The sequence below is a fragment of the Eucalyptus grandis genome, chromosome 8, assembly GCF_016545825.1.
Source record: "Eucalyptus grandis isolate ANBG69807.140 chromosome 8, ASM1654582v1, whole genome shotgun sequence".
Taxonomy (NCBI): Eukaryota; Viridiplantae; Streptophyta; class Magnoliopsida; order Myrtales; family Myrtaceae; genus Eucalyptus; species Eucalyptus grandis.
The window spans coordinates 43,848,597-43,875,826 of NC_052619.1; the positions used below are offsets into that span (position 1 = coordinate 43,848,597).

Genomic DNA, 27,230 nt, shown 5'->3' on the forward strand with positions numbered 1-27,230 from the left:
ACAGCTTGTTGATATTTTGCATGTATCAATCTTATGTTTATGCATGGGCCACTAAAATGTGCAAATAAAAAAAAAAAAACTTAGTTTATGTTTTCAGCTAAAGGGAAGAAAAAAATTTCTAGGTTATGGCTTATGCTCGTGCTCTGTTAGTTTTTGGCTGTGAATGTTCAGGGCAACAAATTTACCATGTGTTTCAGCAATCTTCAAGCATGAAATGCATCAATTTATGTCAGCTTGGTACTACATAACTACAATATCTCGCAAGTCTTGTAGGTTGAAAAGATAGGACAATCAAGTTTGAGGCGGAATTAGTATACATCAAGGGTGTGTGTTTGCGTAGAGTGACGAGGAAACAGCAAAAATTCACCCAATAGAATAGGAAGTCGTACAATGATTGCTAAAGGGACAATTGGAGTTTCTTTCCTAACACTTGTCCTTCCCAAGATTTTTTTTTAAAAAAAAATTAAGGGCACTTTCAAAATTATTTAGATAGTGAGAGCACATCATGCCATGTCAGCATCTATCTTACTTTTTTTTTCCTCCCTTTTACAAATTTTTAATACCTTAAACAAATGATAGAGAATCTAAAAATTCGCCTATTTCAAGATGAAAAACATTTTAGCCGACATTGAATGTTATGTATGATGAGAATTGTTCCTAGTTAACATAATAATTATTACTTTTTTTTAACTTAAAAGTATATCATAATATCGATACTTTATGTTATAATAAAATAATAAATAAAGCTATTACTATTTGTTTAATTATATACTATACAAAAATATATATAAAATTCTCAAAAAGCCTCTTTAGAAAGAGGCAACTAATTTCACAAGAAAAAATAATGTCAATTATAAATATAATTTAATATTAATTTCCCCAAAATAATAAAATGAGAGGAATGAGTATAATATAACAACGTATTACATATCGATTACAGAAACAATATTTCGGAGGTATATCATTTGTATTTCAAACCAAAAAATTCAAAATTACCTCTCATCAAAAAGACGACCGTTGCAACGGTCTCCTTCCTATTATAACCCGAGTGTTGTCCTCTTCGGGAGATGTCGATGGTCATCGGAATTTATTTGGTTTAAGCTCGTCCTTTGATCATCTATCGATCTCTTGCGTTGTTGTTTTACACGGCTTATTCTGAACCCCTTTGTTGTTCGGTGGATTGGCAGTGTCCTTTTTCCTCTTGAATTGTACCTCTCTTCGTTTGAGGATGTCCGTCTTGGAAGTGTTTGGTTTAGCTCCTGCTTCGGTTGTGTATGTATTTATCGAACGATTGACTGTTATTTGGTGAATTCGCAGTGTTTGGCTCTTTTTCCCTTGGAGCAAACTGTTTGTCGGAGGATGTTGTCTAAGGACAATTAATGGCGACACTGGTTAGTTTGTTTCATAAAGCAAAGCATTTCGCCATCTTTTTTGCTTTCCAGTTGTGTGACAGCCCAAGGAAGGGGAGAGGTCCTCTCTAGTCCCACATCACTTAGGGAGTCATAAATGAGTTTAAACATTTATAAGTGTTAAATATGTTCCTTTTTAACCTATATGACGCATTTCACATACGGTTCCGCTACGCTGAAAACAAACCCGTGAGGGACCCACTATGGGGCTGCCAAAGCGGATGCCTTTAAGTCCGTGAGGACTCTGTGTCCAAAGCGTTACATAGTGGTGTTATAGGTTTAGATGACGATGAACTGATTAGTGATTGTTATAGGTTTATATGACGATGAACTGGTAATAGTCACTAATCACATCTCATACCTTCTGAGTTCTGAGTCATAAATGAGTTTAAACATAATTTTTTGTTATCCGTTTGATAGGTCTATACACCGCCATCCTAACCGCCTTCGTCGCCAAGCAAAAATGTGGTAATAGAGAGTGGCAAAGTCAAGAGTAGTAAACATTATTTATTGGATAGGAGTTCAGGAGCTCTCTAAGCTGCAATTATTACACACTTGGAACTAAAGGAAACCGTGAATTGAACATACGTCCTGATTTGGTCATCCTCCTTTACTCTACATAGGAACCAACTTCAGATTAATTACTCCTCACAACTTCAAATGATCTATTGCAGGAACCCCGTCAAGACCTTTTGAGTATATATATTTAACATAATCTTTCACAGACGTTTCTCGATAGACTGGAGGGTTTTCTTCCGATAACAACTCCTTAATTGGCCCGTACTTTCTGGGAGATTCCTCTTGTTCGAAATGTCTTCTGAAGAAACAGGCCACCGAGATTCTCGGTCCTACGTTCTTTGCCAGTACTCTGTGATAGACGCTTTTGAACTTGCCATTGGTGATTAGCTGCACAAAAGATTAGCCAATTTTATTAGCTTAAATGGACAGTTTTCCACATATCTCGTATCCGCATTCTTGTTCAGCTTAAAAAACCTTTTTTTTTTTTTTTTTTAAGGGAGAGAACACTTTTTGGACCTCCATTATTCGCATTCTCGTTCAGCTTAAAATACTTCCACAACCACTCTTCACGCAAACCCCGAAGTCCTCTTACTCCTACGATTTCTACACTTGAGATATTTTATGAAACATGATAACTACCGTGATTGGCACAAGCAATGAACTGTTTAACTATTTCTTAAGTGTTTTCAGAGATATCAATCAATCCATAACAGTTCTTGAATAAATTAGCCCAAAAAGATTTCGTAGTTCATCGCGAGGGAGTTGAGGTTCATGTTGGCTGGCAGCAGGGGTGTAAATGGGTCGGGTCGGGTCAGGTCTTGATGTTACCCGACCCGACCCGAAACATAAGGGTCGCGCGTTATGACTCGACCCGACCCGACCAGAAACACATCAGAATATCGAATGTGTTTCGGGTCAGGTCGGGCCGGGCCGGGTCGGGTTTCTGGGTTTTCACTTTTTTTTTTTTTTTTTTTTTTTTTTTTTTTTTCATTAGACCATCTAATGTGACGGAGGCTTGGTACAACCCACGGATGAGAATGCCACCTACCATTGCAATCTGTTGAAATATCCTGCAGTTGCAGACAAGAAAATGAGAAACATACATATGGAACAATTCTCCTTTCATGGAAACGTTCGATTCTCTACTCATCATTTATCATTGTCGCGGTTTACTTCACCAGTGATTGCATCTCAAGTCGCTGTTCTGCTTCTTTCTCTTTGGTTTCTACTTCTCTTACAAGCTTAGGCATGCTTGTTGATTGCTGATGCGTAAACACACCAAGCACACAAAATCAAAAACCACACTGTTCCTAGCAAATGCTCATCTAGATATGAGATAACAAGATTAATCCACACTAAGCCAACCCGAGGGGAACCAAAAAGGGGTTGTGCATGTGGTGTCATCAAAGCTTCATGGCAGCAAAAATATCAGTAAAGGAACTCTGACCAAGATCAATTCAATCCAATGTCAAAAGCATGCAATATCCTGCAACAATTGAAATGGCTAGTTAAGCCATCATTGTACCATCTCTGGCTTTTTCAGTGCCAGACCAAATAGTAAAGAAGCAACAAAATTTACCAGTAAGATATTGAACTGCTCTGAAAGAATATCTGATACTATGAAACGTTGGTCACCACAAAACCGAAGAGAGAAAATCAAATTTGCTCATCTGATGGAAGGAGGGTAGAAGGGATCATGATAACTTCTTCCAGGTTGGCAGTCCAGCACAAAAGGATATATTGGTCTGCCATGAATAATCTATATCCACAACATATCAACAAGCATTCATATGTGCAAGTGAAAAAAGGGAGAACACACAACACAGTGCACGCTAACTGCATCCTCATGATAATTCCCTTGTAGGAAAAGCAACTACCAAAACCCAGTATCCTTAAAGGTCAAGGAGAGGAAACTTGGAAGTGATATATAGACAAACGGTTAAACAAATCTCTTATAGGAGTCCAACAGACTGAAAGACAAATGCGTCACTCACAATTCTCAAAGTGTCAAACAAATAAATAACCGGAAGCTGTCCCGTTAACTTGTCATCCCAACTGAATGTGGGTTTCTGCAACACATGCTTAGGTCAAGTTTTCTCGCAACAAATTAACAAACTTTATGCAAAAGCATGACAGTTCCGAGACCCAAAAGAAGTCCCAGATTCTGCTTGTAGCAAACGAGTCCGGAAAAGGAATACTCTTCCCCGCCAATAGTTTAGCATACAGAGAAATTCCCAATAAAACCGACCCAATCACCCCCTCCGGGACGCTGACCCTCCCTGTTCTGTTCATGAACTTCAAGAACAACGGGAAAGAACTGAGAACCAGAGCACCAGACGAGACACCGCAAAACCACGATATACCCAAAAGAAAGAAAGAAACACCAATGGAAGATAAGCATCCAAGAAACCAAAAAAAGAGCAGAGATGGCGTCTAAAGAACGAAACCTTACCAAGAACGAGAAGAGCTCCGAGTCCAACCCTCTGTTTCTTCGGGTTCGTGAATTTAAAGACCCTGGATCGTCAAGCCGCGTGGGCGAGAAATCGCGGCAGATTTTCTCCCGACTCTGAGGAAAAACCGAAAGCCACACAGCTCCAGCGTTTTCCCACTAAAACAATAGGAATAGGCGGCGGCTAGGGTTCCAGCGTTGAGACAAGGGGTGGGGAAGGCGACGGCGAGGTGGAGGCGCGTCGATCGGAGGGCGGCAGCGGAATCCACGAGAAGCGCAGTCGTCGGAGAAGAAGCCGAAGGGCAGGGGTTCTCGAAAACACGTCTGTTTAGTGTTTAGTGTTTGTGTTTGGTGACTTGTTTGGAAATTGGAACAAGGGTGTTAACGTGTTTCGGGTCGAACAATGTTCCAACCCTAAACCCGACCCGAAACATGTATTCCGCTTGTTTCATGTTTGTCACTCGAACACGACCCGAACACAAAACACATTTTATATTTGTTTCATGTTCGGGTCGGGTCGGGTTTTTTACACCCCTAGCTGGCAAGTCGCTTCATGCTGGAATATTGGAAGGAGTATAATACGCAAACAATGAAAGATAGGACACCCGTTATGAAGAACCGTGTCACCTGTAACATGTCGCCTAGGTTCACCACGAGAGCACCCTGAACGGGCTTCACATCTACCCAGTGATTTTCGTGGAGGACTTGAAGGCCACCGGTTTGGTCTTGCAATAGCACCGTCAGGAAGGAGCTATCCGTATGCTTTGGTATGACCTTGAGTCAAGTCTGGCTCAGACTGCTGGGAATGACTGATCCCCGAAAACCCGGATTCGACACTAAATCGAACCCCTAAATTAATGCGGAAGACGAAGCCCGGGAAAACGACACGCATCACCGATCGTAAAGCACACCACGGATTCGAGCGTACCTTTTAGCCACAGATTAAACACCGACGTTGATGGAGGAAGAGAAACTGAGCAATTCGATCCGATGAAGCCTTGAAGGGAGGAAGAACAAGCCGTATGCGTTACTATTCTTGAGAATACGCGTGGGAGAGAGAAGACGTGAATTCCGATTTCAACCATCGTCTTCTCTCTCTCTCTCCTTTTATACCCCCTTCTTTCCACGGGCCCTATTCCCGTGGGCCGGGCTTTCTCGGGCCCAACTTTGGCGGATGGGCCTTAAGCCCAAATCAAATAAAGCCTCCATCTCCCACTCGCACATGGTGGTCCAAAACCAACATGGGCGGACAGCCCTACTCAGGCCCATCAGAGAATAATCCATCATAGACTCTCTCTTAACATGGTGGGCCAAACAGGATTCTCTTTACCTCTCTTCAACATTCATACTGGTGAATAATCCGTGCGACCAGCATACTTTGAGAGCTCGTTACTATACATCTGTTAGGAATATATAGCAGCTCATAATGGGCGTCACACTCCGAGTAGATTTAGTATGCAGTACCCTAGATCGATCGATCACATTTATATCTCTCTTAATCTCTTTTAAACAATGATATATATATTGTATTCACAATTATGATTATCACAAAGACAGTTATAATTGGTCGACCAGTGAATACAAAACTATAATGTGATTCTCCAAAATCGATCTTCCTCTTTCCTTCAAACTCTCAATTTCAGTTCAGCTTGCTTTTCTAGAAATGTCCCATTAGATCGAATCAAACACATGACCATTGGCAACATCCTAAGATAGCAAACACTAAATAGAAATCTTGAGAATAAGTAAGAGTCATGAGGGGACAAAAATTGAGGAACTATTTTCCTCAAGAGTCTCACACGTCATAAAAGTTGAGATCAAACTTTTTGCCACTCTTATTGGTCGTCTTATGCATACGTAGTATGAAATACGTATTACGGTATTAACTCCTTTCCCATGGAGCGTATGTCTACACTTTTCAATACCGTACAGATGATAGTTCAGACATACCTAATGTCTAACTTGAGTTCACGTATCTACTCAATCACAAAATTCATCGAACTCACATCCGGCATTTTAGACGGATAAAGTAAAATATGTGGGTTATTTTACTTTCGGACATAGTAAGTATTATGTCCTCATCTTAACACTCAGTTAAGGCGACATACGTGTTTTAAGCTTGAGCTCTCGATTATCACCTAGATAATAAGCTTAAAAACAGTCTCATCTCTATTTATCACACAGTAAATAGAGGCGATTACCCGTGTGAGTGGGCTAATCTTATATCTGTCCGACATACTTCTCAACTTAAAATAATGCACTGAGCATTAAGATGCATAAAGATCATACAAAGATTCATAGGCATTAATCAATGAAAAACAAAATTTCATAAATGTGAACAACTCGGGAAATTACAATTCAAGACATCGACTCTACGCAATCCTAGAGATTTTACATGACCACAAAACACATCTCTAGGTATTGGCTTTGTCATAGGATCTGCTACCATTCTATGCGTAGATATGTACCGTAAGTTCACATCCTTTCGTGCAATCATATCTTTTACAAAGTTATACTTGGTATCTATATGTTTGGTCTTGCCATGATACTTTGGATCTTTGGTGTACGCTATAGCTCGCTTGGCTATCACAGCTTAACCAACAATGGATTTGCAGCTTTCTCAATAACACCTAAATGATCCAAGAATCTCTTAAGCCAAACGCTTCTTGTACCGCTGCGATAATGCCACGAACTCAGCTTCCATCGTGGATAAGGCTATGCAGGTTTGCTTCTTACTCCCATGATATTGCGCCATTGCTCGGTAAGAAAGCAAATCCCGAGGTAGATTTCCTTTCATCTAAATCTCCTCCCCAATCAGCATCCGAATAGCCTTCAAGTCGCAGATCCTTTCCTTGGTAATTCAACTTGTAATCAGCAGTTCCTTTCGGATACCTCGGTATTCTTTGACAGCTTTCCAATGTGCTGGACCCGGATTGGATTGGTATCTACTCACCATTCCAACTGCAAAACATATGTCGGGCCTTGTACACATCATAGCGTACATCAAGCTCCCAACAGCACTTGCATAAGGAACATGTTTCATTTGTTCCTTCTCTTGTGGAGTCCTTGGACACAGCTATGGCTCAATCCTTCACCTTTTGCAATAGGAGTGTCTATGGGTTTGCAATCTTGCATACGAAACCGTTCTAAAACTTTGTTTATATAAGTTTCTTGCAAAAGAGACAACGATCTCTTCGAACGATCTCTTGAAATCTTAACTCCAAGAATGTATGCAGCCTCACCCATATCCTTCATCTCAAAGTTGGAAGACAACCAACTCTTGACAAGTCTTAACAAACTCCATATTGCTTCCAAAGAATTAGTATATCATCAACATATAATGATATGATCACAAATTGATCCTTGGATCTTTTGATATATACACAATGATCCTCTTCAATCATCGTAAAATCATATGCCATTATGGCATTATGAAAACGTACATACCATTGTCTTGATGATCGCTTAAGACCATATATCGACCTCAAAAATCGACATACTTTTTCTTCTTGGCCTTTCACTATGAAACCAACAGGTTGTTCCATATATATTTCTTCCTCTAATTGTCCATTGAGGAAAGCAGTCTTTACATCCATTTGATGTAACTCAAGATCCGACTAGCCACTATTGCCGAATAATGCGAATCGAGGTAAATCTCACTACAGAGAAAATGTATCTTCATAATCAATTCCTTCTTGTTGATTATACCCCTTTCGCCACAAGGCGAGCCTTATGCCTTTCAATCGAGCCATCAGCCTTTCGCTTTATTTTGAGAACCCATTTGTTCCCAATAGCTCGCGTCCTTTTGCGATCAACCAGTTCCCGACTTGGTTTGATTTCATTGACTCCATTTCCTCTTCCATTGCATTGATCCATTTTTCCTTACTAGGGCAATTCGAGCCTCATTAATATTTCTTGGCTCATCCTCATCTTGTGGAGCAACCATAAAAGTTTCCCCTTCAATGCCAAAACGTCGACGGGAATACTTTGGCGACTTGTTCGCCTAATAGAGATTGTACACTTTGCACATCATTTCCCATTATGCTCCCACTTGGATTAGGTAATGATGTCGTCTCATCAAGTGGTTGCAATTGAGAATGAGTTGAATTCAATTCATCACTTCTCATATTACTCCCACTTGGACGAAGTCCAATAAGGTCATTATCCCGATCCAAGGTTTCAAATAGAGAACAATCTTCCCCTATTTCGCCCTTCTTAGGAAATTCATCCTCTAAGAATGTGACATCTTGTGATTCAAACTCAGTTATACTTCCACTTTCTTGCTCACCTATGAACACATACCCTTTTGAGTGTTCTGAGTATCTTATGAAAATACTCTTCTTTCCTCTGGGACCCAATTTCCCAAATTTGTGAGATGACTCATGTGTGTAGGCAGCACAACCCCATGGCTTAAGAAAACTTAAGTCCGGTTTTCTACCTGTCCATAACTCATATGAAGTGGAAGTAACTGATTTGGAAGGCACCCGGTTAAGTATATAGGCAGATTAACAATGCATCACTCCAAAAAGTGATAGGTAAGTTAACATGCGCCATCATAGACCTAACCATTTCCAAAAGGGTTCGTTTCTTCTCTCTCGCAACACCATTTTGTTGAGGAGTATACGGAATAGACAACTCGTCTTTCTATTCCTTTTTCATCACATAATTTTCTGAACTCATCGATAAATATTCTCGACCTCGATCGGATCTCAATGTTTTTATTTTCTTGTCTAATTGATTTTCTACCAGGTTCATAAACCTTTTGAAACAACTTATTGCTTCAGACTTATGAGAAATCAAATAGACATATCCGAATCGAGTATAATCATCAATAAAGGTGATGAAATAAACAGCCCCATGCCTTCCTCTCACATTCATTGGACCACGTACATCGAATGGATTAAATGCAAAGGAAATTCAGCTCTTTTCCCTTTCCCAAATGGTTTCCGTGTTGTTTTTCCTTCTAGGCAATGCTTACATATGGGTAAATCGACTTTTTCAATGTTACCCAACAAGCCCTCTTTGGCTAGTCTATTCATACGTTGTTGGCCAATATGACCAAGTCTAGCATGCCACACATTCACATCATTATCATAGGTATTAGAAGATGTGATAAGGGAATAACAAACATTAGCATTAACATAATCAATATCTAATACAATAAAACCATCCAGAAAATAGCCACAACCATAGTAATTTGTCTCCAAAAACAAATTCACACCTCTACTACGAAGTTCATATTAAAACCTAATTTAACCAACATTAATACGACACACTAAATTCCGACGAATCTCCGAGCATACAATACATCATGAAGAAACAAGGTGCGTCCACCACGCATATTCGCGCTGGCATGTGCCAATTCCTTTCACTTCAGCTCTGGAGTTGTTTCCCACATAGATCCACTTAGTTCCGCTTGGTACTCGTCGGAATTCCACGAAGGATCCTCTATCCTTCGCTACATGGTCTGTCGCTCCTGAATCCACAGTCCACAAAGGATTAGACTCAGTTAGGAACACAGAACTCGACACATAAGTAAAGTTCTGAAAAGTACAAGGGGTGCATACCTTCTTTGGCTCACGACAGTCGCGAGCATAGTGACCCTTCTTGTCACAAAGCTTGTAGCATTTCACCCTTGCAAGCTTTTTCATGCGGGGACGCTTCCCTCTTCCATGTTGGTTAAACTTGGGTTTCTTCCCTGAAGGACCTGCTTCTTCCTTGCCTTTCCCCTTATCAAACCAGTTAGGGCGCTTGCGTTTGGAGCTCGAAGCTCCATTTGAGCTAGAACCAAAGATAATAAAGTTCAGCATCCGGCTTAGCCGCCAACAAGCGGTCCTCTTCCAGCTCAAGATGACGCATTGCATCCTCAAGGGTTTTGATATTTTCATTATGAGTCGTGCACCTTCATATGCTCCCAACTCGAGGCAAGGAACGAATCACTGCTTGCACTTGCTGCTCATCCGTGAGGACATGGCCAGCATCTCTCGGCTCGGTTATCATGTTTGACATCTTTCTAAGATGTTGCTTCATGGTCCGACCATGAGGCTTCTTATAAGAGTCAAACCTGATAGTGAGCTGCCTCAATCTAGTCACCGAAGTATGACCAAATCTAGCTGCCAATGCTTCCCACATTTCCTTAGCATTGTCAAAACGCCGAAACTCTCGCATGACGTCATTTTCCATGCTGCTCAGCAACGTGATGCGAGCTAGAGAGTTCATTCTTTTCCACGCAGAAAAAGCTTCTTTGTTTCTTTTGTGCTGTGCAGTAGTTCCCTCTTCAAGTTCTACCATGGTCATGACAAGAGCCTCAAGTGCTTCTTGCTCTTCCAAAGACATACTGGATTTTCATTTGCCAAATTTCATAGTTGTCTCCATTGAGCTTTTCACCTTTGTTCAGCTCGGCAACTATGCTCTTTGTGGTCAAGCCATTGATCTCGAACAAATCGACAAATATGCACGAATTATTAATGCCTATCATTTATGCATCCCTATTTACATAGACCCATCATATTAATAAATAATTTCAAGTAAGGTTTCAGAATCAAAAGGTCACTATGTTTCCAATCATCCTCCAAAATCCTAACTTAAAACTATCATCAATATAATTGTCTTATGCAAAGTCAATTCTATGAAGCTACATAAACTTCTAAACTACCCACACTAATTACCCACAAAGAACCAAAGAATAACAAAAAGCAATATATAATAGAACATCCAATAAAAACAATAATGCTTTCAATTAACACAATTAGGTAGTAATCATTACATAATATGTCCACAAATCACACTTAACATATATCAAGCAAATACAACTAACACCAAGTCAAGACACACGAACGGGAAAGATCCTCTTTTGTTCAATTTCTTGATCTTTTCCCTTGAAACAATACAATAATATTCATTTACAAAATCCATCACAATTTTCTTATAGGAAGCAGCTCCGTTGACATCCCATATGCGATTCAACACATCTTGCCATTCGAGTGGAAGAGTATTTATGAAAAATCGCACCATCTCGACGTGACATAGGACGACCATTCCATATGACCTGTTGAATTTTCCGTTGACTTCAAGGACGTGATCAATTAAGTCACCACTCTCCCATCGATGATCGGTCAAATATCAACTTAGACGGCCTTTTTTTTGTTCATCGGTCACACGCGCGAATAGGTGTGCGCAACCTCGGGGAGGCATTGTTCTCGCAACGAATGCAGAACAAATAAGGGATTACATATAATCCACATAGACTTAATTGAAAAAAGAAACACATTCCTTTCCCCTTTCCTTTTTTTTTTTTTTTTTTTTTGGGTCAACGGTCAAAGTCAACGGTCAACGGTCGGTCAACGGTCAACGGTCGTCGCCGGTCAACGGTCGTCGCCGGTCAACGGTGGTCGGACCGGACGGACCAGACGACCGACGGACCGGTCGGACCGCTCGGGTGGACCGGCCGCACGTGCCGCGCGCGTGCGCGGATGACGCCACGCTGCCAGACGTCGGCGGCACTGCCGCGCGTGCCATCGTCACCGGGTCGGGTCGGGTCGGTTCGCGGGTCGGGTCCCCCGCCCGGCCAACCGAATCGTCATCGCTGACGTCATCGATGATGACGACGCAGCCCAGGCGGCTTGGCCGTTGGGTGACGCCATGATGACGCGCACGCGCCGGGTCGTGGACCGCGCGTGCGGTTTGCCACCGGCCGGCGGCGCGCACGCGCGAGTCGCCGACCGGCGCGCGTGTGACGCACGCGCTGGCGATCGAGCGCTCCGGCGCGTCGCGCCCACGCGCATCGCCCGCCGCGTGTGGGCGCGTGCGGCGTCGCCGGCGGCGCTCGAGACATCTCCGAGACTCGTCTCCACGTCGCCTTTCTCCCAAAGCTTTCATAATTTGTTTTTGACATTGTAAAAACTCATGAAAATTGCCGAAGAAGTCTCGGGTGTCGGGATTTTCGCCCGGTTCCGTACGGCCGAAAGTTTCTTCGCGAAAACTCAATCAAAAAACATCAGAATTGATCGGGAAAAACGTGAAAGCGGGCTCTGATACCAATGTTGGGAATGACTGATCCCGAAAAAACCCGGATTCGACACTAAATCGAACCCCTAAATTAATGCGGAAGACGAAGCCCGGAAAACGACACGCATCACCGATCGTAAAGCACACCACGGATTCGAGCGTACCTTTTAGCCACAGATTAAACACCGACGTTGATGGAGGAAGAGAAAGGCCGAGCAATTCGATCCGATGAAGCCTTGAAGGAGGAAGAACAAGCCGTATGCGTTCGTTTTCTTGAGAATACGCGGGAGAGAGAAGACGTGAATTCTGATTTCAACCATCGTCTTCTCTCTCTCTCTCCTCCCTTTTATACCCCCTTCTTTCCACGGGCCCTATTCCCGTGGGCCGGGCTTTCTGGGCCCAACTTTGGCGGATGGGCCTTAAGCCCAAATCAAATAAAGCCTTCATGACATATTGGGTAATAGTGTCCAATGAGGTACAGTCCTTCAGCGCAGCCCATGTCTTCGAGGTGCTCGGGATTGAGTCCCAAAGCTTCTGATAGCAGTTTGAAGATGGTAAGCCCCAGTCTCATCACTTGATCTGAGTATTCCCTTAATATATCTCTACAAGCAGAGCATGTGGAAGATTGATAATAATCTCAAATGCATGAATAACTTTTTATGTATGAATTGAAGCACTGTACTCAATTGTTCTATGGACGCTATACTAAAATGATTGACTCTGAATTCCATTAGCTTGGTCAGAAGCCCCAACATAAGTAATAACCGTTAAAACTTAAAAGCTCCTACTCCCACATTAGCCTTTCCCAAGATTGAGGATACAGTTTGCCACGATCGAGTGCCATGTTGCAGGCAATCGCTTGCTCCTGGGCTGTGGAGCAGGTAAAGTTCAAATTTTTTTAATTTTTTTTTTTTTTTGGGTATCTTTGTAAATTTAATATGCTGCAGATAAAATAGGTGACAACCAGGTCAATCCTGGTTTCGGCAGACTCCGGTTTAAGGGTATCAAAGCAGAGAAACAGAACTAGTTTCTAGGTCAGTATAAGAAGGGCTTCGGTAGTAGAACTGCTCATAATTCAAGTTGAGACAAACTCATCCGCTAAGTTAGTAGTAGAACTAGTTGAAAGTAGATAAAACTTAGTCAGATTTGCAGCTTTAATCTTTAATCTCAACACTAGCAGAACCTAGCTTGACATCAGATCAAGATCCAAAACAAATTGATTTGAATCCAAATATAGATATGACGTTTCGCGTTATCTTCTCTTTTTTATTTCTGGTCTAGAATAGTTGATTGAACGACCTCTATTTGAATAATTCAGTAAGTATTGTACACATAGCAAAATAAATTTCTTCAAAATAAAGTTACTAATTCTAGCAAGAAATACATCACCATATATGCTCTAGCCTCCCGATGGAAACTCAGCTGATGTAAACTAAAGCCATCGTCCAAATTTGGAGCACTAGCATTTTTGCAAATGGTTACCTGCAAACTTGAGGAAGCTCTTCCGGACTCGGTGGGTGAGGAGCCATAGCACAGTACAGTGAATCCCTCCAATTCGCAACCGGTGCACTGTGGAAATCGAAGTTGGTGTTAAAAATCACCTTCTTCGACTGGTCTCTGGAATACAACTCCTCCTTCAACTTGCTCTCCTGCTCATGAAACCTCCTCATGCCGTTGATGATTCCGCTCAGGATGCCATGTCCGATCCCATGATTCACCACCTGGAAGAAGCCCCAATCCTCACACGCATGGCTAACTCTGCAGACTATCTCCTTGCGCTTGCTGGAATCTTCATGAACTCCTTGCAAGTCCACGATCGGAATGCTGAAGCTTGTCTCAGCGGGATCGGAGCAGTCGGGCGATTGAGGCCGGTGATCGACAAAGATACAAGGGAGCTTGGAGACTCCAGAGTCGACCAGGCCTTTCACGCCGGTCCTTGAGGCGTCGAAGGCTTTCAATTTGCTCTCCCGATCATGTTCGGGCTCTGCTTGGTCGGGGGCTTCGTCGGAGTTGGTCGCTACCATGTTGATCGGCGAAAGTCTGTGAGTAACAGTGATGTTCTATGGAAGGAGCTGTAGTGCTGAGGATATTGGAGACGACCACCACCATTTTTTTAAATGTGGTCGGCCCAACGGTCACAGTCACTTACATAGTGACTTCGCACGTAAGAAATTTCTAAAAATTAAAGGCCTAATCCTCTCAATTTTACCTTCATCTCTCTCTAAAAATTTCCTGCTACTTAACAAACTCCCTTGCTATTTCGATTTTGAAATGGATCATGACCGCTATTGCACACGTTTTCGGAAAAGCAAGCCAATACCTTCAAGCTGGTAGTGGCACTTCGATTTCTTCACTACCCCTACATAGGGATCTCCTTATAACGAGACATAACAATTAGATGATTTTTCGTGAATGCAGTGGCGATAGTGGACCAATCCAGCCCCCCTCCCTGTGATGTCAACATCCTCCCTTGGCAAAACCCTATAACTGACGTCGACAAGGAATGAACCCTGGACGATGCAGCGAAGGCTTCATGGTTTCGAACATCCATTGATGGAAAGACGTTCAAAATCGAGGCCCTCCCTGATAGTACAAGGCCGGCGGCGTGCACTATTTGTAGGAAAAAATTATTCACAACATTCGGAGGTAGGACGGGCTACCTGAGGAATCACCAAAACAAGCATAACGCATGAACGTCCAAGCTCGGGCGAAGCTCAGCCCATGCAACGGGCCATATTGGCGGCAGCCCTTTCATGTACTAAGAGAGAAGAACCAGCAGCCACTTGCCCCCGAGCAATCTTTTGACTTCATCAAAGATCCAAAGTTCATGCAGTACGTGCACGTGGCGCTGTAACCGCATTTTAGGCCCGCTCGCAATCGACGAACACGAGGAACAAGAAATATGAAACCTACTTGAATTAGAAAAGTTTTCTTTCTTGGGCTCAAACTCGACATGTATAATAACAGACTGCAGTCCACAGAACTGCCGGGCTAGAGCCATTGACGTAGGAGGAGGATTGGATCATTGGAGGGTAGCTGAAATAATGAGGGACTTGTTGAAGGTGTTCGATGGTGCAACAAAGGCTCTGTCCACAAGTGACTTCCCCTCGAGCAGCCAAGCATTGTCGTTCTATTCCTGATTTTGATAAAAATTACCCACCAAATCATTGCGAAAATGGAGGATATGCCTCTTGTTTTCTTGGTCTTTTGTTGTTTGAATGCAAGCTTCAAGACGAACCAATTCGAAGCTCTGCTTGCTCAATATTACGAAAATTTGGGCCTATGTGAATCGACTGATGTGCGGCAAATCTTGGCACAGGTGAGGAGCTGGCTCGGAAAATCTATACGCCATTCTGTCGGATACAGTTCTAGGAACTCTGCCCCACGAACGGAGATGTATTTTTCTTGAATTATGAACTCCATTTGGTTGTGCTTTTACTTTTTTGGATTATGAACATGCTTTTTATCATTGAAGTTGTACTTTTCCTGATGTATTCATGTCTCATTTAAGTAAAAGTGGGCAGTGTAATTTTAATTAAGCTTGTGAGCTATTAATTTTTATTTAAGAACTTTTTTTAATTTATAAAAATATTAAATTTCCCATGAATTTTTTTAATCAGACCAAACCATTTCTAGAAAACAACTAACAGTGGGTTTTGGTACTATTATTTTTGAATTTATTAAGAATTTTATAAATTATTAAAATAAAGAATCGAAGCCCGAGCAAAATGTGCCCGGGTTCAGCCCGTGTGGGCTGGCATGACCCCAAATGAATGCTAGACAATGAAGGATGAAGAAAATTGGAATGCTTACGTCATTCAACGGTGCTTGTGATTTAGTTCCATGCGTGTTGAAAGCATCCAATACCTCCAATGGCAGGGTTGTTCCAATTTTAATATTTTAAATAAATAACAGAGAATTTGAAAATTCATTATTTTCATGGTAAAAATTGTTTTTAGCAGAGATTAGATGTTATGCAAGATAAGAAAAGTTCGTAATTAACATAATATTTTTTTCCAAACACTTGTACTTAAAAAAAATTAAGGGCACTTTCAAAATGATTTACTTATTGAGAGCACTATGTGCCATGTAAGCATTTCTTTTTCTTTTTCTTTTTTCCTTCTTTCAAATTATTAATATTTTAAACAAATTTCGCCCTTTTTATGGTAAAATTGTTTTTAGTAGACATTAATGTTAGGCATGATAAGAAAGGTTCCTAATTAACATAATAACTTTTACTCATTTGAATTTAAAGTATATAATAATATCAAATACCAATAAATTTATGCTATAATAACATGATAAGTAAAACTGTTACCGATTATTTAATATCATACTATATAAAGAATATATAAAATTTTCAAAAACTCTCTTTGGAAAGAGACAACTAATTTCACATGGAAAAAGTAGACGTGTAATTCTTTATGAACTTTCCTAGTATAATGTTTTGGAGGTATGACTCTATTTCGAACTCAAAATACTCTTCTTTAAAAAGAAAAAAAAAAAAAAAAGACGACCGTTGCCAGCGTCTCCTTCCCTAACCGATCGTCCTTCCTCGGCTCCCTCATTCCAGTCTCGTCCGGCGTTCCTGTCTGTGCTCGCATTCCTCTCTCTTTCTCTCGTTCGTTCTCTCTCGCGTGACGGGCCTCTGCGAAATCCTCTTGGGAGAAGGTCAGTTTGTTCGTCCGTTCTGGTTCTCGATTGATTGTGGATGGGCATGATGATTACTTTCTCTTCGGGACGGTCCCAATGGTTGATCGGGATCATTTGGTTTGAGCTCGTCTTTTTATCATCTATTGATTCCTCGACCGGTCGATCAACTGCATCATTGTTTTTTTCCGGCTTGTTCGATTTTTTTTTTTTTTTTTGTTCCGGTGAATTGGCAGTGGCCTTTTTCCTCTTCGTTTGGGGGATGTCCTTGTTGGAAGTACTTGGTTCAGGTCCTCATCTGATTTTTTATGTGCTTGATTTTTTTTTTTTTGATGAATTTGCAGTGGATTCTTTTGCCTTGGAGCAAAGTGCTTGTCTGAGGATGTTGTCTAACGACGATGAATGGGGACACTGGTCGGTTTGTTTCATAGAACAAAGCGTTTGGGCTTTCCGGAGGACTGAGGATCTGTTTTTCTGTCTTTTGTTGGTAGAGATGATGAACTAGTAGTCTGGGCATTTATTGGTTTTGATTGAAATTTGTTCTTTTTTTTTCTTTATTAATTTTGACTTTGGGAGATGATCATGGTATGATCAAGTTCCAATTCTTTGACAGGTTGTGATTTTGCCGGGCTTGAGAAGTGGTGATCTGTTGCATTATTTTTGTGAAATCGAGTTGATGATCTCTGACAATCATCGGATAAAGCTACCTCTTTTCCAGACAGTTACAGTGTTTGAATGGAGGTTGTTCTTCACTCCTGTTATTTTCCAATTCATATGAAAACCAATTCTCATTCCTTCAGAGATTTGGTTGATATATGAACTGTCTTGGTTCTTTCCATGCAATGTGTATGCTCACTTTGGATCATTGCTGTTGAAAAAATAACACGGGTGTCCTTCCTAGAAATAGTCCCTCCCTTGTGTCTGCATACTTTATTCTCGTGCTGCATCTTTGATTGTGCATGCAATTCCTCTCTTGTTTGCTCTTTGCTTGACATCCTCTGCCGAGTACTCTTCAGAGGATACACGTTCTTGAACCGCACTCTTGATCCTTTTTCTTTGCCTTCTGTTAGTCATATTTTGTATGTTTTTCAGTTGAGTTAAATTGAATTAGCAGAACATATTCCTGCAGGGATAAAATTTGGTTTGAGTTTTTCACATATTTGGTTAGCATAGAGTTCAGTCTGCTTCTTTTTGTAAGCTGTCTATTTGCTGCAACTGGGAAAAACCTACCCATTTACCCTTTTAATTCTAATCCAATTTTGATTAGATGATTAACGTCTACATTATTTCTATGTTATTTTATCAATGATGAACATCACACTTGCTTGAGTGGAAAGTCGAGCAGGAGGTTTCTACCTTTCCTTCTGATTTCATATGATATTTCAATACTTGCATGGTGATATTAATTTGTATTGATAACCTATTTTACCCATCAAGCATAGCTGTTATATCTATTTATAAATAAGATCTCCATTTGCAACATGATCCTTTTGTTGTAGATGATTTCTCTGCTAGATAATTTAACTTATGGTTCTAAATGAATCTTTATTCTCATCAGCTATACAAGGGTGGTTTGTATTCATTTTTCTTCTAATTGGAATTGTCAAACAGTTTCGTTTGATTTGTTATATTGCCTTTGAAGGCACAGATTGTAGTATCTGGGCAGTCTATTGCGAGAACAGAATTGGTTTAGGTCCTGATTGAATTTGTATGAATGTCTTGAGGTTCATCAACATTATCTGGTTCAAGTTTCCCTCTGGTTATTTTAATTAATAAAATTGCTTGCATGAAATGTATGGACTTATTCAGCTTTTGACAGGTGCTTGCTCCAGTTTGGAGCGATCTCTTCAGATAAGTGTGTCGTGTGAAGATGGTATAGGATTCTGTGATCGAAGAATTCAAGTTTGACAAGTGAGTGAAAACTGGAGGCAGTCACGATTAGTTGAGTTGCCGAATCATCTTCTTTGTGGAGAGGAGCCATCAGCTGAAATTTGGTCCTTCTAATTTGGAATGTCTATAGCTGCTTGAGAACCCGGATGGATCTGGTTCTATCTTTAAAGGAGATGCACAGAATGTGTATATGCATGGAATGTGTAGTTCTCCTCTTGTAGGTTGGACTCTTCTTGCTGCAAATAATGTTGCGTTTCTTGTCTTTGTCTGCAAAATTCACTGGATAAACTACAATTGAATTGTGTGTCCAAAGCTGGTGCTTTTAAATCGTGCTTCCAATTGTAGTTGTTGCTTTCTTGGTCATTAGGTGGCACACAATGTTGGGAGTTTGACTTTATCAGATGGTTAACCCTACACTTACGATGTGGGATATTGATTGCAGTTATTCACTAATTATGGCAGATCAGATTATCCATATCTACATTCAATTTGTTTGGATCACTCTGTAATCACTCTCCCAGGGAACTCTCTCTTCTGGATGCTCTTATGTTCTCCTGATCTAAATTAGCCTCACAAATGATTTTCCATATCTTGTTTATTGACATTGTGAATTACTTGGCCACAAGTTTCCTCAATCCCTGCACATGGACTCTCCAATTACTCTCCAAAACTTGTTAAGCAGTACCAATTTCTTCTCAGGAAGCTGGCATTGATAAACCTTCAAACTACATCTGCAAGAATCATGAATGTGGGAATTTGGATGATGTGGATGATGGTTAAGATGTTTTTATCACCTTTTATCCACCTACTCTTTGATTGAGATGCTACGCTGTTGTTTCTTTTGACAGGCCGTATGATGTTCGAGCTCTGAATAAGTTAGCTGATGTTGAATTTGAGGATAAACAGTTCTCAAGACCTCGCATAGGAATTCACACTTCCTGCACAGGATTTGTGGAGCTGCTCTAATTTGTTGTCGGGTTCTTACTTTGTCGAGCAAATTTTTGCGATTTTATACATTAGGACAACTACAACAATTGTGATTGGCTGAATATAGATCAATCATAATTGGGCAGATCTTAGGACAAGCTATAACAGGGGAATGGTGACAGCAAATCCATCATAAGTATGGTTCCTGGCAGATTTGAGGTCCCTTCTCTTTACATTCTCTCTGCATGATCATCTCTTTCTTCGGATGACAAAGTGGGAGAAGTGGGTTGTCTTGCCGATTCTGACTCTGTTTATTTGAAGAAACTGGGACTTTCTATTTGCATGTCCCTGTCTTGCTGATGTTGAATCTCTAGCATGGCGCATTGATATGTGTGCTCTCAGCTCCTTCTTCATCATTGCTGACAAATATCGAGCATTGTTGATAATGGAATGCCACAGATTTTGCTCTTTCTTATATATGGTTGCGTAACTGGGCTTAACTGCAAGAAGGTATTGTCAATCCAACATTACTGAACTGTTCGCAAACTTTCTGCATATCCATGTTGCTAAGATTTGGATAGGTTAGTGAGGTCATGTTTCAATCTCAAGTTCACTTGACTTGGCAGAGGTGAGATTTAGAATGACAGTCCTCTGTACTAGCTTATGTGCTGTGATTCTTATTTTGGATTATACTTCCAATGTCACGTTTGTTTACATATTTAAAAAGAAGTTTCTATGGCAAAAGAATTTTTTTGCAGATTATGCAACTATAGTGCCAACCTTAGGAAAAAATGGAAAATTGCAGCGAGGAAGGATATTCTCAACAATGGGGTGGCCATTGAATTTATTAGAGCGCTAATGCTGATAGCTTGGCTAGAGAGAATCCAAATTGTCTGATTCAAAGAACAATATCTGTTGCAGAGCACATCCTATTTGTGGTTTAAAATTGTCTGCTCTTTTGAACACTTCTGTTTTCTTTTGTCATAGTTAAGTCACCAAAACATCTAGAAGATAAGAGTTATCGGGCTTTCATTGTGGTGTGGCCAGATAAGAGAAGAACCAGATCCTTTTGTTGCTGCTCAAGTAGTGATGGATGCCTTGAGATTGCAGGAACATGTGTTGCCAAGGGAGCAATAGACTTGTTTTTGATCTGTGGGTGCAGTTCATACTGGCCAAACCACTTAACCATGCTTTGTTTATATACGTGTGGATGGTTTAGGTTAGATGAAATGACAAACAGAAAAATAAACAAGTCCTTTGGTAGTTGTTCGAACCAAATTAATCTATTGCTTTTCTGAAAGGGTGAGTCCAGATGGTGAATGCTTCCAATTGATTCTAGTCCCTTCAATTTTCATCAAAGAGGATGTTATTCAGTTCTCTTTCTTTTGTAGGTCAGAATTAACTACGATGTGGAGTGTTCTTCAATCCGCAATGGCTTTTTCTAGCTGGATATTAGAGTAATGATTTGCTTGGACAAGATCTTGATTCTTTGGCATTTTTATGTGAGTTCAGTTGGTTTTGGAAGGTCAACAGCTATAGACTTTCTTCAGTTGTAGGAATTGTTTAGGAGTCTGGAAAGCATGAGGTCCACATTAGTTCTGGCCTGCTTCTCTTCATTCTTATCTCATATGTGAACTGCAATCAGTGATTGGATCGCTCGTAAATCATGTAGATAGTTTGTGTAGGTTTTATTCATCATGGTTTCTTACAATAGATAATTGGAAAATCTTAGTTTGGTTGGCACTTGTGACTTTTGATTTATTTCTTCTGTTAACTGATTTTGGATGGCTCTTTTTGAATGTTGTAAGATATAGCTGTTCTGTGCTTTGGCAGATTAGAGCCTTTCTCTGTGGGACTGGATGAAGAACTTTTCATTGGCTTGGTACTATGACTGGTATGCTTTCTATTAATGATATTTTGTTTGGTACTATGACTTTTCATTGGCTTGGTACTATGACTGGTACTATGGCGAGCTTATCTCTTCCCTGCAAATTCAAAGCCCTCTGCCTCAGCGCCTCTTCTTCTCCTCCTCCTTCTCGCAGTCGCATCGCTTTCAATTCCCTCGGATTCTCCGCGAGCCTCTTGCACGACGTTGTCTCCGCAGGGAACCCTCGACGGCAACCTTCCGATTCCACGGGCTGGCTTTATTCTCAAGTCTGACTTTCGTGTTCGGTCTTCGTTTTCAAGTCGTTTGTTGGCGAGCGATGGCGAGAAGAACCCGCCCCATTTCTCTATCACGTGTGAGGCCACTCCGACGAAGAGGTCGGACTCCGCCGCCAAGAGGGCTCGCTAGGCCGAAAAGAGGCGCATTTACAACAAAGCTCATAAATCTGAGATTAGGACGCGTATGAAGAAGGCGTTTGTTTCGGTTAATTTGATTATTGTGCGAAGCATTCTATAATACGCGCTATCGGACCCCCGTCCTTCGGTGAAATCGTCCGAATGATTTTTGCTGTATATGCTAGGGGTGGTGGTTCTGCTACATCGGATATCTGATTAGGTTGTGGCTATTAAATTTGTCAAAATGAGTCTTAAACTCATATACGACCCAATTTAAAATGTAAATGAGTCTTATGAGTCACTCAATTTTGAAAAGACCATCTTAAATGGGTTGAGTTTAGAACCCATTTTCAACTCAGTAACTCAACTTATTAGGCTCACTCACACTTTCTCTTCATCTTATAAAAATATTTTTAAAAAATCGAAATTACTTTTATTTTTCTTTTCTTCTTCCTTCTTCCATTTCCTTCGGTAGTGGCTAGCGACGGCAACGGCTGGCTAGGTGAGCTTGAGCTCATTGATCAGGTGAGGCCGAGACCTTGCAGAGGTCAATCCTCGCCAATCCAGTGAGAATCGACCTCGTCGACAACTAGCAAGGCTTAGGACCTTGCTGATTTATCGAGACTCGAGCTCGACCTCAATAGATAGGTGGAGCCTCGTCTAAGGCTGGCAAGGTTTGGCTTACTAGCCGTCGTAGTGGCTGGTAATCGGTGAAGGAAAAGGAAAAATAAAAAAAGAAAAGAAAAAGAGAGGCCATCTTAATAAATGCAAAAAGGAAGTTGCATGGAGCTCATCTTAATAAATGCAAGGTGGTCTTTGTGAACTTGAGAAGAGAGGCCAAGAGAGGCCAACATACAAGATGTCTCTTTCCCATGTGAGCATCATGAAGTGCAATAATGATTATTCTATGGTCATTGTCACCGAATGATGAAGACTCACTTCTACATTATAAAAGAAAGCAAGAGACATGGGACAAGAATTGAGCCGAGGTGGCCGAGAGAACGCCAAGTTCCTTTGGTGGCTAAGAGTGTGCCAAGTCCTTGGTGGGTACAGAGAAGATAGGGCGCCAAGTTCTTTGGTGGTTGAGAGGGTTGAGTATTGTTGTAATTACACTTGAGTAATTTAGCTAGACAAATTCTTGTGAGTAGAATTTGTTTAATTCCTTGCATGAGGTTTCACTAAGAATTATGAGGGGCTAAATACTGTGAACTCGAGAAGAGAGGCCAACGTACAATATGTCTCTTTCCCATGTGAGTCATGAAGTGCAATAATGATTCTTCTATGGTCATTGCCACCGAATGATGAAGACTCACTTCTACATTATAAAAGAGAGCAAGAGACGTGGGACAAGAATTGTGTTGAGGTGGTTGAGAGAGCGCCAAGTTCCTTTGGTGGCTAAGAGTGCGCCAAGTCCTTGGTGGCTAGAGAGAAGAGTGCATGCCAAGTTCTTTGGTGGTTGAGAGGGTTGAGTATTGTTGTAATTACACCTGAGTAATTTAGCTAGACAAATTCTTGTGAGTAGAATTTGCTTAATTCCTTAAGTGAGATTTCACTAAGAATTGTGAGGGGCTAAATATTGTGAACTTGAGAGGAGAGGCCAACGTACAATATTTCTCTTTCCCATGTGAGCATCATGAAGTGCAATAATGATTATTCTATGGTCATTGCCAACGAATGATGAAGACTCACTTCTACATTATAAAAGAGAGCAAGAGACGTGGGACAAGAATTGCGCCGAGGTGGCCGAGAGAGCGCCAAGTTCCTTTGGTGGCTAAGAGTGCGCCAAGTCCTTGGTGGCTAGAGAGAAGAGAGTGCGCCAAGTTCTTTGGTGGTTGAGAGGGTTGAGTATTGTTGTAATTACACTTGAGTAATTTTAGCTAGACGAATTCTTGTGAGTAGAATTTGTTTAATTCCTTGAGTGAGGTTTCACTAAGAATTATGAGGGGCTAAATACTGTGAACTCGAGAAGAGAGGCCAACGTACAATATGTCGCTTTCCCATGTGAGCATCATGAAGTGTGATAATGATTATTCTATTGTCATTGCCACCGAATGATGAAGACTCACTTCTACATTATAAAAGAGAGCAAGAGACTTGGTACAAGAATTGTGCCGGGGTGGCCGAGAGAGCACCAAGTTCCTTTGGTGGCTAAGAGTGCACCAAGTCCTTGGTGGCTAGAGAGAAGAGTGTGCGCCAAGTTCTTTGGTGGTTGAGAGGGTTGAGTATTGTTGTAATTACACTGAGTAATTTAGCTAGACCAATTCTTGTGAGTAGAATTTGTTTAATTCTTTGAGTGAGGTTTTACTAAGAATTGTGAGGGGCTAAATACTGTGAACTTGAGAAGAGAGGCCAATGTACAATATGTCTCTTTCCCATGTGAGCATCATGAAGTGCAATAATAATTATTCTATGGTCATTGCCACCGAATGATGAAGACTCACTTCTACATTATAAAAGAGAGCAAGAGACGTGGGACAAGAATTGCGCCGAGGTGGCCGAGAGAGTGCCAAGTTCCTTTGGTGGCTAAGAGTGCGCCAAGTCCTTGGTGGCTAGAGAGAAGAGTGCGTGCCAAGTTCTTTGGTGGTTGAGGGGGTTGAGTATTGTTGTAATTACACTGAGTAATTTAGCTAGACAAATTCTTGTGAGTAGAATTTGTTTAATTCCTTGAGTGAGGTTTCACTAAGAATTGTGAGGGGCTAAATACCGTGTACTTGAGAAGAGAGGCCAACGTACAATATGTCTCTTTCCCCATGTGAGCATCATGAAGTGCGATAATGATTATTCTATTGTCATTGCCACCGAATGATGAAGACTCACTTCTACATTATAAAAGAGAGCAAGAGACGAGGGACAAGAATTGCGCTGAGGTGGCCGAGAGAGCGCCAAGTTCCTTTGGTGGCTAAGAGTGCGCCAAGTCCTTGGTGGCTAGAGAGAAGAGAGTGCGCCAAGTTCTCTGGTGGTTGAGAGGGTTGAGGATTGTTGTAATTACACTTGAGTAATTTAGCTAGACAAATTCTTGTGAGTAGAATTTGTTTAATTCCTTGAGTGAGGTTTCATTAAGAATTGTTAGGGGCTGGGAAACATTGAGAGAATGTTTGAGTGCTCAAGTGATTGTAATCTTCATTGTCTCACTTGTGTTTATAGTGGAATTCCATATTGCTCTTCCCATGAATGTAAGTTCTGATATTCGAACCGTATCATGTAAATTTGATGGTGAATTTCCTTTCACTCCTTCCAACTAATTTTATCCTCGTTTGTCTATATTCACAACAATTGATAGCGAAGCTAGTGTTGGCTAACTTGAAGTGAATTGATAACGATGGAAGAGGAAAAGGTGAGAATCGCCGATTTGACGGGAACGATTTTGCTTTCTAGAAGATGCAGATTGAAGATTATTTGTACTAGAAAAATTTGCACTTACCATTATCTAGGGAGAAACCATACTCGATGAAGGATGCCAAGTGGGAATTGCTAGATAGACAAGTGATGGGTGTTACTCGGTTGACGTTGGCTCATAACATCATGGTGAACATCGTGAAGGAGAAAACCACTACGGAACTAATGAAAGCCTTGTCAAATATGTACAAGAAGCCCTCCATGATCCAAAAGGTCTATTTGCTGCAACATCTATTTTACTTAAAATAGGCAAAGATACATTAGTGGCTGAGCATATCAACGAATTTAATGAAGTTGTTAACCAATTGAGTTTGGTTGAAATCAACTTTGAAGATGAGATATGTGCGTTGATTCTATTATCCTCATTACCTGATGACTAGAATACTACTATTACTACTGTTAATAATTCCTTTGGGTCAAGGAGCTTGACATTTGATGAGGTTCATGATTTGATTTTGAGTGAAGACATTCTTAGGAAAAAATTTAGTGAACCTATACCTATTGCCTTAGTAGGTGAAAGTAGAGGAACAACTAATACATGTGTTAATAAGAGCAGTATAAATACGAATAGACATAGTTAGTTTAGGATTATAGGAGTTGTCTATTGGTCTTGTGGCAAGAGTGGGCATGGTAGAAGAGACTCTATTATGCTGAAAAATGAAAAGGGTAAGGGAATAAGAGTTGAGTCTATAGATGATGTTGCAGTTATAGATGAGAATAATTCTGATAATGTAGATTGTGTCTTGTCTGTCATTGAGGATTCATCATTTGATGGATGGATAATGGATTTTGGTTGTTCATTTCATGCTACACCAAATTGGAACTAGTTTATCACTTATCAGTGCATGGAAAATGGTAAAGTCCAGTTAGCGAATAACACTGAGTGTGATGTTGTGGGTGTTGGTGATGTTAACATCAAAATGTATGACAGTATTGCGAGGACATTGATTGGAGTAAGGCACATCCCAGAGTTGGAAAAAAACTTAATTTTCTTAGGTACCTTAGGTTCAGCTGGCTATGGATATTTTTTAGAAGGTGGAATGTAAAGGTTGTTTGAGGTGCCCTGGTGATATTGAGAAGAATCAAGCACGGAGACATGTATGAACTTCAAGGTGAGACAGTGATAGGTTTTAGTTCGAAGACGTCAAATACATCTATTCAAGAGTCTATTGACTACTTGATAAAGACCTGGGTGTTTGTACCGATGTGCAAGTTTGATGCCGTTGTCAGAAAGATACAGTTGAAAAACTTTGATTAAGACGAAGATTGGTAAGTCGATCAAGCATATGTGGACTAATAATAGCATGGAAGTTTGCTCAAAGCTAGTAAATAATTTTTGCATGAAGGAAGACATAATGAAACATTGCGCTAGTACCGGTAAACCATAACAATTTGCAGAATTGATTAGTAGATCATTACTAAAGACGAACGATAAAATGATCTCTAGTGCTGGTGTTGGTAGGAGAATCTTGGCTGATGTGCTTAGTACGGTAAGCTACTAGGTAAATAGATCCCCATCAACAGCTAATGACTGGTGGACTCTCGAAGAAGTGTGGTCAGGTAACGTTGCTAGTTATTCTATTCTTAGAATGCTTAGTTGCGCGTGCTATTTTCGAGTGAATGATGGTAAGCTCGATGGGAGGGCAAGACATATTCCATGGCTATGCTCAAAGCGGGGCGGTCAATTGTGGTGCCTTGATATA

At 40.8% G+C, this 27,230-nt stretch overlaps 1 protein-coding gene and 2 long non-coding RNA genes across 7 annotated transcripts; 1 reads left to right on the forward strand and 2 right to left on the reverse strand.

Moving 5' to 3' along the window:
- Window positions 1-1,913: 1,913 nt before the first annotated feature.
- LOC104417239 (1-aminocyclopropane-1-carboxylate oxidase homolog 1) lies at window positions 1,914-14,408 on the reverse strand. The gene is given in 5 exon segments (XM_039299999.1): window positions 1,914-2,315; window positions 5,005-5,142; window positions 5,144-5,172; window positions 12,832-12,986; window positions 13,867-14,408. Coding segments are annotated over 5 exon segments (1,122 nt in total). The 3' UTR covers window positions 1,914-2,057.
- LOC104428017 lies at window positions 2,959-4,837 on the reverse strand. The gene is made up of 2 exons (XR_005545958.1): window positions 4,381-4,837; window positions 2,959-3,414 (listed from the first exon to the last, which is right to left on the reverse strand). It is a non-coding gene; the product is annotated as an uncharacterized LOC104428017 (long non-coding RNA).
- A 2,487-nt stretch (window positions 14,409-16,895) lies between the features above and the next one.
- LOC104414530 lies at window positions 16,896-22,353 on the forward strand. 5 transcript variants are annotated; one of them, XR_005545267.1, is made up of 6 exons: window positions 16,896-17,055; window positions 17,379-17,521; window positions 17,648-17,775; window positions 18,854-21,353; window positions 21,685-21,811; window positions 21,894-22,353. It is a non-coding gene; the product is annotated as an uncharacterized LOC104414530 (long non-coding RNA). The 5 variants fall into 5 exon arrangements; XR_005545266.1 differs by having other exon boundaries at window positions 21,685-21,745; XR_005545269.1 differs by having other exon boundaries at window positions 18,854-20,361; window positions 21,685-21,745; window positions 21,894-22,348.
- The last annotated feature ends 4,877 nt before the right edge of the window (window positions 22,354-27,230 follow it).